Source organism: Corvus moneduloides, chromosome 2 (genome assembly GCF_009650955.1).
Source record: "Corvus moneduloides isolate bCorMon1 chromosome 2, bCorMon1.pri, whole genome shotgun sequence".
Classification (NCBI taxonomy): domain Eukaryota; kingdom Metazoa; phylum Chordata; class Aves; order Passeriformes; family Corvidae; genus Corvus; species Corvus moneduloides.
This window is the reverse complement of record NC_045477.1, coordinates 29,954,532-29,969,711: the sequence shown is the minus strand read 5'-3', so window position 1 is coordinate 29,969,711 and position 15,180 is coordinate 29,954,532. Positions and strand designations below refer to the sequence as shown.

The 15,180-nt window shown below is 40.6% G+C and overlaps 1 protein-coding gene across 4 annotated transcripts in view; it reads left to right on the top strand.

Moving 5' to 3' along the window:
• The window catches only part of CRACR2A (calcium release activated channel regulator 2A), a 52,590-nt gene extending 51,260 nt beyond the window's left edge, over positions 1 to 1,330 (top strand). For 3 of the 4 annotated variants that reach the window (XM_032098862.1, XM_032098864.1, XM_032098866.1), the window contains 2 exons: positions 131 to 207; positions 1,105 to 1,330. In XM_032098862.1, coding sequence (XP_031954753.1) covers positions 131 to 207; positions 1,105 to 1,195 — 168 coding nt within the window. In that variant the 3' untranslated portion in view covers positions 1,196 to 1,330. Of the gene's footprint in view, positions 1 to 130; positions 208 to 584; positions 660 to 1,104 lie in introns of those variants that run through there. The other variant, XM_032098865.1, reaches the window with a different exon arrangement.
• Positions 1,331 to 15,180: the final 13,850 nt, after the last annotated feature.

The following is a 15,180-nucleotide window of genomic DNA, read 5'->3' as shown; positions in this document are numbered from 1 at the left end:
TCTTTACTGTTAGCTCTAGAATTAAGATTCTATGATGATCTATTTCTCCTTCTTTATTTTCATATTTCAGAATATCTGTGGCGAGATACTGTGCAAAAGTAATTGAAATGGTCTTTCTGTTTGATTGTAGGATTACAATTTAATTTTCTATGAATGCAGTGCATATTCTGGGTACAATGTGGAAAAGTCTGTGCTTCACTTAGCTAGGTAAGAAGAAAATACAATCAGTGAGTTTTTTACGTCTCACTGCCCTGTCACTGATGACATTGTGAATTCTCTTTGTTAAATTAGTTTTATAGGAACTCAGGGTGGTGAAATATTTGTTGCTTTTAAACTGCTCCATAGCCTGACCCTGTTTCTCTGACTGAGAAGTTGCTCAGGTTCATAAAGACTTAAGTTAGTAGAGCTCTGTGTAGATCCAGAAACATCTGAATTGTTGCTAGGAAAGCTGAGGGCCTTGGCTGTTGTGATAGTTCTTGCAAGAATTTCCTGAAGGTTTGGAGAAATATACTTGAAAATGGATGCTGCTGACTCCTTGCAGCAGGACAGTGGATATGCTTCTTTCTTCCCTCTGCTCATTACAGCTCAAATTCTGCTGTCTGCCTCGGGGCTGGGAGACAGGAAGAAGTGGATTTTTGAAGTTATATAAAGGCTAGAGGTAAAAATACAGGAAAATATGGCCCCTCTGAACTACTTAGAGAGGTGAGGACACTGGTAATGAGTTGGCAAATGTCTAATATTGTCACTGAAATTAGTGAAATTTTGTGGAAGTTATGGTAATTGATAAGTGTCTAGGCAGCCAGATTTGTTTTAGATTTGTTCCAGCCTTAAAAGTAAGATATGAAAGTCACTGTTTTGAGTCTCTGTAATATGCAATAAATATTAACAATCAGCACTAACTAAATTTTTCTAAATAAATGAACCAAGGCAGTTGTGTGATGGGGCCATAATTGCACTTTTTTGTTTGTTTGTTAGTTCAAAAAATTCTGTCCTATTCTGTTAAATCTCTGGATAATTTTATACTCTTGGGAAAATGTTTTTTTGTTTGATCTCTTATGGGTTTTATTGACTTCTTTTGTCACAAGTATTCTTTCTTTCCCCCAGGATTTTAAAAGAACATGAAGATAAAGTGAAAGAGAAAACCATCGAACTTCAATCTGATACGAACAAAAAGTCATGCTGTATCAGGCAATAAAATGCTGAGGCATGTTTAGACAATTCATACATTTATACAACACTACTATCAGATTTTCTTTTATCTTCCAAATACTACTTCTGCTGTGTTCTGAGTGTAGGTGTATGTGAAAATTAAAATCTTTTTATGCTCTGATCTTGCTTTTATAAATATTGTCTAATTGACAGTGTATTTGGGACAGTAACAGTCTTTTATTCTGTTTGATGCCTAATAACACTGAATCCTGCTTTGCCATCAGGCTCGTAGAAGCTGCCAAATTATTAATAATAAGAAATAATTCTATGGGAAGAAAACCATTAGGAATATGAAGTAAATTCTTATTGGTGTGAATGACCCATCCTATGAATACTGCTTATGTCATTTCTGTTCATACCTTTAGATCCTGATTTTTTCCCAACCTTTGTTTAGAGATTTTTAAAAATTGCCATAGGTGTACTTGTTTGTAGTACAAATCATGTTAAGGCTGGCTGAACAGATCTTTGTTTCCAAAAGTCTGTTACAGAAGGTGTCACAGCAGATGTTGGAGGTAGAATGTTCAGAAACAGCAGATCTTATTTTGAGGGAGATTTTCAAAAACTTACCAGCATTTAAGGAGTGAAAAATGTCACCAAAATCCAGTGAGATATTGCTCTTTTAGCAATGCTAAGAAAAAATTCCTCCTCATGTAGCTAAACACATGACTGATTTTTCAAAAGCAGCTGCACACAACATTCCTCCAGGGCCTGATAGCACTGAGGCACAGTGCACCCACAGGGACACATTTTAGAAAACCATGGCCCACCCTGGATCATAAGAAACGCAAATGTCAATTATCTTTTGAAGCTTTTGTGGAATATAAATGGAAATAAGAAACTTGAGAGTGTGTCATCCAGCCACCACATGATCAACAATTATTCCTGGTGGGATATGTCTTCACTGCATCCAGCTATTGTGGTAAGCATTCAAGAACAAGAATTTGCAGTGGTGAACTGTGTGGGAAAGTGGAACCTGTGGCATAATTTATTTCATTAAAATATCACACAAGATGGTAGATTTCATTATATAAGACTGTAACAGATATTATGGTTTTAATCCATTTTCTAAATGTTTTTAAAAAGTTATTTTTCGTTTGAATAGTGAATCAATTTAAAACTAAAGATGAATATTAAGAACTAGCTCAATAAGTAACTCTATTTTTGGATAAAAACTTTGTCAGTAATTAATTGTGCTCTTGGGATTTCAGTCTGATCAAAGGTGTTTATCTAGTTCCAAGAACTGCACAATAGGGGGTTGCAGACTTTCCCCTACAGCAATTTCTATATCCATAGCAGCAGTCAAATGCCCTTTCCTGTAAGCTGGGATCCAAATGTGACCCCTTCCCTATCAGGTAGAATAACCTGGGCCTTCCTTCTATCAGGAGTGATGGCTGAACCAAGCAGCCCAGGATAAGCTGATTATTAGGAGTTTTTCCCTTGTTGATTCCTGAGAATCTGCTCATCCAAATGAAAAAAACTCCCCTTGCCTTCAGTGAGGTGCCTAAGAAACTCTAAAACACTAAAGGAGCAAAATGAGCATCCATTACTGAAAATCAATAGGCTTTCTGTTCACTTCCCAGGGTTGCTTCTTGAAGTCCATTACTGGTTGTGGAGAGTTGAGTCACCTTATTGACTGTGGCATGTTATCCATCATGGAAATCTCAGAATTGAACCATCTCTGTGCAGTCCTGGCTGGAGCTGAACTAATGCGAACCATTAATTTAAATAACAAAATCAACACTTTATCCCGATTTCAATTAGGAAAGAAGTGTCATCAGTTTAAATATTGGCTTTGCTAATTGACTTTGAGTGATCTGTTCCCCCATCGATATTGGAACCAGCAATATTTCTTCCAACCTCTGTCAGCCTCAGGAAGACAGCTTGAATGCTTAATTTCAGCTTTACTGCCCATGATTCTAGCCCCACAAATGCCCAAATTCAGATCCTTAATTTCTTTTTCCCTGAAGTTCATCTTGGTTTTGAAGGACAGTGACAGGTGAAGTGGATTTTCTTTCTGTGACTTCCACAGGATCATGTTTATCTGGGTGTCTTTCGGTGTGCACTGAGACCATGCCAACAGGATGTACACAATTTGAGAGCAGACAATACTAAGGAGCAGCTGAATCCTGGGATGAGGGGGATTTCTTCTTCTAGAGACAAATCTGGTGCAGTCTAGGACCCAGGCAATGTCTGCCATCTCAGACTGATAGCTGTGGCTGCTGCTGATCCCTTTTGCAAGTCCAGCCAAAACCCAAGCTTGAGTACACATTGCAAAGGTGCAGATACACACACAGCACTGACATCATCAGCCACACAGACAACACAGAGATTGATTCACGCCTTGTTACCCACATATACACAAGCAGCATTCCTAGAAATACGAACACAGATAACCTAATCCTCCTCTTCCTTTCCAACAGATCAGGATTGAAGTTTGCTGATGAAGATGTGCATGTACACAACTCCTGTGACTTGCAGTGCTCTCTTTCTCCCACTCTCCCCAGGATCATGCAGAAAATAAGGTTCAATGAAAAGACTGGATGTCCTGCAGCTATGGGGCACAAGGCTCAGTCAGATAAACTCTGACCAGCAACTTGCTTGCATACAATTGGTGCCTTTTATTCTACCTTCTCTTGATTTTTTTCCATGCTTTTTCTTCCGTCTACCCTGACCCCTCCCTTTCTCTGTCCTTCATATCCCAAAGAAACAACTTGTCCCTAGTTGCCTTTTCCCTATTAGTCCCAGGTTTTCTACATCTGTACCCACATACCTATTTCTTCTAACATTTCCTAAGTCACCTTGACTTTATGTGCTGTTATTGATACAGTTACTGAGGTGCTGCTGGCCTTGCAAGTTTCCACTCCCGAAAGAGTCCCAACTATTCCCTTTCAATTATTTGTGAAGTTACAGTGTAACTCCCCCTTATCCACCTGTGAAGTCCTGCATTGCTTCAGCTTCTCACTCTGTTATTTGCAATGTTCAGAGTTGCCTGTGTCATGTCCAGGGTTTCTCATGGCCTGTTTGGTTATCTAAACCTCAGGCCAGGGCTTAGTCACCTGTTGGCACACCTGAACAAACAGCAGGTACTGCTGGGTTAATGCTCACAGAAGACAGGTATGAATAACATGCTACAAGGCTCTACTTCTGGACAGATTCTGCCATCCAGCTGGCCGTCAAAGTGGTGTGGGAATTTTCAGCTTCTCGTGTTCCTTGATGCTAACTGTGTTGCTGGGTTGCTGTCTTCTGACTGCCCACCAGGGTTTCATACCTCCTGGCAGTATTTTTCTCAGCTCTTCAGAAAGTTAATACTGGCTTAATAGTAATATTTTAATTTTTCCTTTTTTTTTTTTAAACTTTTTTCCTTTTTTTCTTCTGTCCTTTTTTCCTTTTTCTCCCCTTCCCCTTCCCATTTTATTTCCCTTTCCCTTCCCGTTTTTTCCCTTTCCCTTTCTGAATTAGCTTTAACTTGCTCATAGTCTCCCCCTCCTGTTTCCCCAAAACTTTTTGGATAAAGATAAGACAAGATTGTGATGCAGCTGTACACCATGAAACTGGCCTATGGGTCATGGAGTCTTCCCTGAACAAAGTTCACAGCTGGTGTAAGATTGATGACAGTAGTATATTCTTTTAGGGATATGTAAGGTCTCAAAAATTTCCTTTACTAGAATGAAGTACCAGCAATAGAGAATGAGAACTTCTGCTGAAAAAGTAACTCCTTACACTCAGCAGTCTTCATCCTGCTCTCATGTTCACTGATGTAACTCTTTGACTCACTAATGTTTCCTCTAATGCTACCCTGTGTACAGTAAATCAGCTCACAGGCTGTGTGCACCTACATAAACTCTTAGAGGGGATGAGTTGGAAGGAGAAAGTGGGAGAAATTTATCTCTGCCTGGTCAGGTACCCAATAGTGACAGATCTTTGGGTATCGTGCACAATAAAAAGCCAATTTACATGGATATAACACAGTGCTCCCAACCCTTTGGAACTGGATGTCCATGAATTACTGTGTACAAATCAAAACAGGTTCCAGCCTGCTCAGACGTGAATGGAGCAACAGAGGAAAAAAAAAAAACATTGCACACTATAATCTTCCTGAGAGAAGTGCACAGCACCTCGTCACATACCAGATTTAAGGAGTAATCTGCAGCTGTTAAAGTGGGAATGCTCCACGCGCAAGGAATATATAAGGAACAACCACACTGAAACAAGTTTGCCTCTGAAAGAACTGCAGTCAGTGGTCACTCCCCATGCTGGAGCAGGGACAAATGAGGAACAGGACAACTGTAATCCCTATGCCCAAGACAACTGGAAGCATTGGAACTGAATGGCAGAAACCATATTACTTGGGGTGGCACAAAGCATTACACGCAGCCCCTCCTTTTCCTGGTCTGCCTGTTGGCTCCCTGGACAAATTCTGACAGACACTATGAGGTCAACTCTGAAAAGAAAGGAAACTGAAACTCAGGAGCAGAGGAGAGAAAAAATGTACATGAATACATTGATCTAATGGTTTGCACTCTTTTTCTCTCCTCAGAACCTCAATCATCGATAAAAGATTTGTGTACTATGGTAGTAAATTAACTCAAGTAAAATTTCCCAACTTGGGACCATTTTTGTTTGCAACATCCGTATATTGGCAGAATTTTCTACCATGTGAGATCATTTTGGAATAAATCCACTTTATCATCTGCACAAGTGGAAGCTTGTTTTAGAAAGCAGAAACATGCTCATAAAGCTCATCAGTAGCAACTTCCTGAATTCATCCACAGCTGTTGAAATAATGGGTCTTTCTGATTATTGAAATTACAGGAATTGCAATAGCATTCACATACGCTTCTGAGAAAAGGAGACAGTTGGGCACTTTGGCCTGTTTACACATCAAACAACTGAAGTTCTTTTAATATGAAGCTACTAAAAGACACCTGATTACTGTACAATGAAAACAGGCTTCTAAAGGGGAAAAAAAAACCCCAGTAGGTTAAGTTTACAGGGCAGGTATTAAAGTTCATTCCTATTACTAATCTGAAGTATTGTATGCAGTGACACTGAATCCTTCCAAATGTACTTAGAAGTTAAAGGACATTGGATTAGTCAGATAAGCATTGCTTCTTTCCTTTTAAACACTGAAGAGGGAAGTGCTTCAAACAAGTCCAGCTATACCGGACAGCTGTGTTTAGCTTCTGCAGTTCTCAGTGCCTTTTCTGCAACATGCTTCTCCTGAGCACAACAATCACTGGAAGAAAAACTCAGATTCAGAGGATCTTTCTCACTGGAAATGTCTGGTTTCCATGGGTTGAACAGGAAGGGAGTAGGGAATCCTGTGAAACTGAGACATTCAAGTAACACACTATGTGGCTCTGAATCTTACTCAAGTACTCGCATTACTTAAGCTGCTGTTCCTGTGTGTGTGGGTAATGAGCGGTGAAGATGCTGCTGTGTTGTTTGTGTGGCTGATGACATTAGTGTGTTGTGTGTGCATCTGCATCTTTGCAGTGTGTAATCAGCTCAGCTTTTGGCTGGACTTGCAGAAGGGAAGAGCAGCAGCCACAGCTATCATGCCTCTATGACATACTGTGTTGTGCCTGGCATTTTGTCTTGTGCCATCTTTGCCTCACGTTGTGAAATCCGTGTTCTTTTTCTCAGAGCATGCATAATATGCTTTTTTAGGTCTTGTGCCACTGTATCCAGCTTAATATTTTTTTTTTTTTTTTTGCTGTCTTCTTAATGAACTCATTGCAAAGTGAGTATTATCAGCTTTGGAACATCAGTCTGCCTATTTTCAGGATTCAGGGCTGCTGCAGCACTACACTTAAATCTTGCCTTTTCAGAGCAAATCAAGTCTATGAATCAGGAACGTGAATATTGCTGTGACTCTACAGCTGCTGTTAAAGCTCAGGTGCTGCTGTTTTCAGAGGGTAGAGTACTGGATAGGTTTGCAGCTCTCCTTTCGTGCCAGTCATTACTCCTCCATTTTACCTTTTACAAGTTGTTAGAACCCTGCAACATGCCATTTTAGGCCTTGGCAGAATCTCAAGGGAAAAAAAATAATAGAGGAAAGAAAAAAAAGACAGAATTCTCTCCTGCATTAGTGAGCTGATCTAGCCCAGCAAAATCTGACAAATACCACAGTTAGTGGGAGGATATGGGTGGAAAACAGCTAAGATCACAGTTTTGAGAAAAGAAGTCTAGAGGGGTGGGCAGCCCATTTTCAGTATCAGGAAGGTATTTAATTGTCTTACCTCTTTGTAACCTCATCTTGAAATACTAGTAAATGGAACTGGATGTGAACCATGTTTCTCAGGTAGCCTTGGGAGCTCAGCATTGCTGCAGCCAAACACCAGTTTGGATACCTCTGCTGGGGGCTGAAAAGGCTCAGGACTAGCACTGCATAGCTCAGAGGTAAGGAAGGCTCTTGGCTGCAAAGCTCAGGTGCCTCCTCTGAGAGTGTGAGTGAACTGTTCTGTTTCTGCATGGCCTTCTCCCAGGTCTTACAGGTGCAAATGACTGAACTGCATTGAACTGCACTACTTGACAGTTTTGAACAAGGTCCTTTGAATCTAGGCTATTAAGGCTCATCAGTTGCCATAGCAACCCTGTATTGTATGGATTTATATTATGAAGCTGTAATAAGGCTGTTGCTCATCCCTATGAAATGAGGCATAAATCACTAATGCAGCTTCTCAGTGACAGGACTTCTTTAAGTATTATTCTGACAGAGAAACTGATTTGCATTAAATGACATTTCTGTCAGCAAAGACGAATGATAGGAGTGAAACTTTCTACAGGTATGCTATAGGCATTTTTATTTGTAACCCTCTGTAAAGTCACCTTCTACACTGAAATAGTTCATGTCATTAGAAGCCCCAGGGGAGGTTGTGCAAGGAATTACTAAACTCAGGTAAGATGTGTGAAGCCCTTGCTCTTGGCTTGTCCCATGCAGGGAATGCTGCACAGCAATCGAATGCTGCTCACATCAAGGCACATGGAGAACATATACACAGATGATTAAATATTGGATTTTTTGTTTAATGTTTGTTCCTCGCTGACACAATTCTTGTGTAGAACAGTAGCTAATGTACCTTTTTGTCACTGCTGTGCAGACAATGCAGCTGTGCAAACATGGTATACTGAGATTTCTGTAGGGTGCAATTGATCAAGAAAGTGAAGTCACACAGAATTACAGACATCTATCAAATGATTAAAAATTAACTGCTGGCAGGTTTCAAAATGTAATGCTAAATATGCTAGGCATGGTTTATTGTGAAGGGGAGTTGTGTCCAATTTGCTGATAACTTGTAAAATCCCCATCCTTGAAAGTTTTCAGGACAGATTTTATACAAAGCCACAGTGATTTGACATAGCTTTGAGGAAATTTATGCTTGGAGTAGAAACCTCCAAGGTTTCCTTACAACCAACATTTTGGTGGTACAGATGGAAAAAACCCTAAACAAATAGCATTTTAATTAAGCAGATGGTTTTGCCTGTCTGCTTTGTATACCAATAATCTAAGTGCCACCACAACACCTGCAACAGAGCATTCAAGGGTGTTATGAAAGCACTCTGTGGTGCAAGACATCTCTAAGAAAGCAAATGTCAGTCCTGTCTTCCAGAAGGGCAAGAAGCAGTGTCCAGACAACTATGAGCCTTACCACAATTCCTGGGAAAGTGATGGACAACTAGTCCTGGAAACCATTTTGAGATACGCGAAGGACAAGATGGTGATCAGGAATAATCAGCATGGACTTACAATGGGGAAGTTGTGCATAATGAACCTGATAGTTTCTACAATGAGATGTCTAGCTTGATGGATGAGGGAAGATTCATGGATGATGGGAGATTCATGGATGTTGTTTAACTCAGCTTTAGTAAGGCTTTTGACACTCTCTCCCATAACATCCTCATTGACAAGGTGACAAAGTACATGCCAGATAATTGAACAGTAAAGTGCTTTGAAAACCACCTGAATGACTGGGCCCAGGGGGCTTAAAGAAGAGAAAGCTCAAGAGGGATCTTATCAGTAAACGTAAATACTTGATGGACCTTGGGAATGAAGAGGAGGGAGCCAGACTCTTCTCTGGAGTACTCAGTGACTGTAGAAGAGGCTACAGGCACAAATTGAAACACTGGAAATTCCATCTGAATAGAAGAAATTATCTTTTTTTTTTTCCTGTGGAAGTGGTCAAACACTGGAATAGTTTTCTCAGAGAGGTAGTGGAGTATCCATCCTTGAAGATACTCCAAACCTAACTGTAAATGGTCCTGGGCAACCTGTTCCAGCTTGTCTTGCTTCAGCAGTGGGGTTGGATGTTTTCAAGAGATTGGTAAATCACAGTGGTACTTTCTGTATTCTAAAATTCTAGCTGTCTATAAAAGTTCAAAGTCTCACGGGACTGGCAGTATCTCCAGGCCAACTAGATTTATCCTCATTACCACAGGCACTAACGTGAGTGGACTGTAATAAAAAGGACACATGACACAGAGGCAAGTAAGAGATGAGGACAGCTTAGTAAAAAAGTTTGATGTAGGTCTGGTTTTGGTTTATAAGCAGATTCCACAAAGGGAATCCTGTATATCACTGAAGTACAAACTAGAAACTTCTCAAGATGAAGAAGAAACAGCGTATTATGCCCGTACTGTTGAAGGAACAAGAATGGGAAGAACATAACACAGTGTCAATGTTTTGGCAGTAGAAGTGAATTTTGCATTTGGACCCATGAACATTAGGTTGCAAGGGTCTAGGAATTTGCCCAGATGGAGAGTAGACATCCTGCTGCTTAAGAGAATTCCTAATTCCTACTTAATGGTATCATTGAGCAGCAGAATTCAAATGGAAATTTCTCCCAGAAAATGTAAGGCCTTAATGTCTTCACTACGTTTGTCAGTGGGAGGCATCAGGACAATTTACCCAGTCTTCTGGATGTTTTCCAATTGTTTTCTGAAGTTCTTTCCTCAGTTACCTGCACATTTTTACTGGTAAAGGATACCTTCACTTTCTGAATTCTGCTGCTTCCATACCCTCAATTCACAGCTCAAAATGTATTGTCACCATGTGTTTTGTTGTTGGCTACTTGACATACAAATGCTGTCCATCACATGCTGCTGCTTCAGCTTCACACACCACTTACATTTCTTGCAATCTACACTCACCCCATAGGAAAGCAAGCAAAATAATGAACTTTTTTTTCTGAGATACTCTTTCAGTGGTGATAATAGCAATTATATTTGCTTCAATCATATCTCATTCGCTAATGGCATTAATTTGTCATGCCAATAAATGTGAAAAATATGCCACTATGATGATAAAGTACTTCTGCTAACTGATCAGCATTGCAAGTTACTGTTAATGAGTTACATGTGTCCTTCTGGGCTGCCATTTCATAGTCCTGCATCAAAATGGTAGTGCATGTAAGGTTTGTGATTAAATTATGTTGTGACCTTAACACAAGGGGCCATTGCTGGTTCTAGGGCTGTGTTGTACTGGAAATGCTGATGGTTCATGTGAGTAAATGGGAAATGGCTGGACAAAAAAGCACAGAACCAAGCTGCAAAAGAGGATGTTCTGTTTCCCACATGTAGATTTAGGGGTCAGCTCAGGCTTGATCTTGCTGATTGCTGTGATTCTAAAAGACTACACTTGATGATTCAGAGGAATGACTTGGATCCCAAACCTGTGTGCTGTGTGAGGAAGTAAGACTGATTTTTTGTTGCAGTTGTTGTCTCAAAGCTAACATGGTTTCTTTGTGTTTCGTAATCACACTATACCATCTCTCCAAGCTTTCTCAAAAAATGCTACCTTCATGTTGTTTGCTTAATCACTTATCTCCATTGTTTTTTTCCACTAAAAAATGAGAAAAATATCAAACATACTAAGAAAAGGGAAAGGGAAGGGAGTCGGGGAGATTGTATTGGTACCTGTAGAGCCTGAAAGAGATACAAAGAGAACAGCAGAGATTGCAAAAATTTTGAGATCATAGAAATATTTTTCTTTCCTGTCAGCTGTATCTGAACCCTAGCATAATCTTTATTTTTTTGTCTAAGAGACAGGTGCTTTGCTTTAACAGTCATCTGTGAGCAGTGGTCTGCTTCTTTCTCTGTCTCAGCTGTATAGAACACATCTTTTACCCTTTTTGTGTCTATCCTCAGAAGCAACAGCTATTTTCAGGGTACACTCTTGTTCCCTGTAGGCGTACTACTGCCCTGGCTCACCCCAGTCATACTGTGCAGAAATACCAGTTTTCTGGGAAATCTCTAGCTGATGATTCATGTTCTCCTTACTCTAAACATATTGTTATATCAGATCTAAAACATCAGGTTTGTTTCTTTAGTTGCTTTTAAAAAATATTTGTAGGTGCTCTTAATTCACAGTTAATTTCTAGGAAATTTACATGCAATCTAAAGGATTTGTCTTCTTCCCACATACCTGTGTTCTTAGCAGATTAAGATCTGAGATTATCTCTGAGAAATGTTGAAAAGAAATGTTTCAAAAAAGGCTAAAAACCTCCCACTTTTCCAGCTGGAACTAGTCTGTGAATGCTTCATGCCTATTGAAAAAGAAGTCACCTGGCTTAATTGCGTATTCCAACTAGGCAAGTGCACACACTGGCATAAATTTAGAGCTTATAAGCCAATGGAAATTGCTCATAAAATGTGTCCTCCATGCCACCAACACAACACAGTAGGAAAACTGAAGTTCTCTTTTAAACAGTGATCCTTGGGATTACATTCGTTGCAAACCCCTTAGATGCATTTGTTAAGCATTGTGTAACAGCAGCAACATAAACTGTTAGAAGGAAAAATGGAGGAAGGGGGATTACAGGTGGATAGGAGGTGTAATTCATATAGAAGGCTAGGATGCAATCATGGGTTGTGTAGGGAAGAGAGGAGTTACCATGAGGGGACTAAGGTGGGAACTAATTGTATCTTCCAGCACCTAATGGAGAGTTACAGCCAGGCGTTTCTCAGGGGCAAGTAATAAAGCAACAAGAACCAACAGTCTCAAGTTAAAACATGAGAAATTCCAGTTGAACATTAAGTGTCCCTGTGAGATTAGTGTAGCCCTGGAACAGCTGCCCAGAGAGGCTGGGGAGTCTCTGTTCTTGGAAATCAAAGAATCCCAGAATGGTCAGGTTTGGAAAGCACCACTGGGGGCCATGTAGTCTAACCCCCTGCTCAAGCAGGGTCCCTTAGAATACATTACTCAGGATTAGTTGCCAAGAGATTTTTTAATATTTCCAGGGAAGGAGATTCCAGAACCTCTCTGGCCCATCTGTTCCAGTGCTTGGTCATCCACACAGTAAAGTTCTTCCTCATAGAATCATAGAATATGCTGTCAATACATCAGGATCATTGAGTCCAACTCCTGGCCCTGCACAGGACACTCCAAGAGTCACACCATGTGCCTGAGAGTGTTTTCCAAACGCTTCCTGAACTCTGTCAGGCTTGGTGCTGTAACCACTACCCTGGGGAGCCTGTTCCAGTGCTCAGCCACCCTCTGCATGAAAAACCTTTTCCTGATATCCAACCTAAACCTCCCTGACTCAGCTTCCTTCAGTCCTGCCACTGGCTGCAAGGATGCAAAGGTCAGTACTTTCCCCTCACTTCTCCTCCTGACGATGCTGAAGACCACAATGAGGTCTCCCCTCAATCTCCTCTAGGCTGAACAAACCAAGTGGCAGGCTCATGTAGAACTTCCTGAGCATCAGTTTCTGCCCACTGCCTCGTCCTATTGATCGGCACCACTGAGAAGAGTCTGGACCCATTCTCTTGGCACTCTCTTAAGGTACTTACAGACATTGATAAGGTCCCCTCTCAGTCTTCTCAAGGCTGAACAGGCCCAGCTCCCTCAGCCTTTCCTCACAAGAGAAATGCTCCAGTCCCCCAGTCATCCTCACTCCCCTCTGCTGGACCTGCCCCAGGAGCTCCATGTCTCTCTTGGTCTGAGGAGCCCAGAACTGGACACAGCACTCCAGATGCACCTCACCAGGGCTGACTGCAGGGGCAGGATCACCTCCTTCAACCTGCTGGCAATGTTCTTCCTATGCCACCCCAGGACACCATTAGCCTTCTTGGCCACCAGGACACACTGCTGGCTCATGGGCAGCTTATTGTCCACCAGCACCCCCAGGTCCTTCTCTGAAGAACTGCTTTTCAGCAGGTCAGCCTTGTTCTTTCTAATTGTCTTAAAGCAGGGATTTATTCTTCATTAGATACATAGAATACCATGTATCCTTTATAAACTTACCTTCTAAGTGAATGAAGTTATCTATAATCAAATCTGTATGTGCTAAATTAATTTCTGAATTAATATTAAGTTTAAAACAAATCCTGTAAGAAATGATCTCTGAGAAGGTTCTTCAAATTAGCTCTGCGGTAAAAACATGCCTTAGGTATTACTGGGCAAATATTACTGCCTTGGGTTATATTCTTGTTCATATTCTGGACAGTTTCAACTCCTATTAGAAGTCTAAGACAGTAGAAAAAGGCTGTAAACCCCTAATTCTGCACACAGAAAGGTCCCCAGAACAACCCCTGCAAAACCCAAACCTGAAACTAAGGACATCTGGCAAGGGCTACTTGGTGCTGGAAGTAAGAAATGCTTATGAGAATAGAGCAATACTACACTGTTCCTTAGAGAACCTTGGGAATACAGAGTGGCCCCCTAACACTGCAGACTCCTTTCTTAATCCTATCAAGCACTGCAAGTGTGAATTGCCCACTGTGCCTTTCAGAAGCATGCTCAGGATGTAGCTCTTTTTGGATGCTCCTTTTTGTTTCAAGTGACAGAACAATCCCTGAGAAGAGTTTTAATACTTTTGCCTTAAGATCAGAGTCAAGGCAGAAGAGACCTGCTTTCTCTTTTCTCCAGCGCTGTGTTACTCATCAGGGACAGTCTTTTGTGTAAATACTGTATTTCAGTTTCTTTCTCATGCTCTGACCTTAGCTCATTATCTTCTTCTCCTGTCTGTGGGAAGGGAATTAAACGTTTTAAACATGTGTCTGTTTCAGCTCTCAACAGTCATTTTGTCATTATATTTTAATGCAAAGTTTTGAAAATCAGTGGCTTTGGTTCAGTCCTGGAGAGAGACCTTATTCGAGCCTTGAGAAAATGAAGCTCTGTGGTAGTTACCCGGACTTGGTGGATTGCTGAGGAAAGCCTTCTAGCTGATTACACCTGACCTGCAAGATCTTTGCATACCTGTTTCACTAATGCTGACCTAACTGATCCTCTGTGTGCCGAACTCACTGGTGCTTTCAAAGCCTTGTTGGTAGGTAACAGCTTTAATGGCTTTGGAAGCCTGAATTTGCTTTTTGATCACTGTGACATGAAGACACTCAGCTCTGCAGTAGGCACTCTCAGTTCTTTTTGTGATGGAGAAATACATGATGGTTTTTTTGATGTGAAGAAAAGCACAAGCTAATTTTCCAGGACAGAACGTGCCTGAGGTGTGGTGGCCATCTCAGAACTGTGCCATTAATAATATCAGTCAGGATTTAATCTTGCAACACTAAAGTGAACGGGCACTTCAAGTACTAAGGCAAAGGGGCCACTATTGAAGAGAGACCAACACTTCACTGTCAGTAGTTGAAAGATGAGGCAGAAAGGGCAGACAGTGGACAGCAGTGCTTAAATACTTCTCAAATTGGTTAATGAGCTGTTCTGATCTAGTGGGGTTTTTTTGCTGCTTCTTGACCTGTGCTTTCTGTCAGGCAAAAATGACACATTCTCAGTAAAGACTCTTTGGAATATTTTTTTTCTTTTTTTTTTCTTTTTTTTTTGTTTTTTTTTTGTTTTTTTTTTTGTTTTTTTTCCTCATTTGTCTTTTTTTTTGTTTGCTTATTTTAAACAAGATATGAGATTTTTTCCCTTCTTTGTTATTCTTTTAATATTAAAGTTATTAAATATTTATGCAGTGGTCTAGAGAAGTGGATGGTTTGAAGTGCTTTCAAAGTATAATTTAAGCAAAGCAA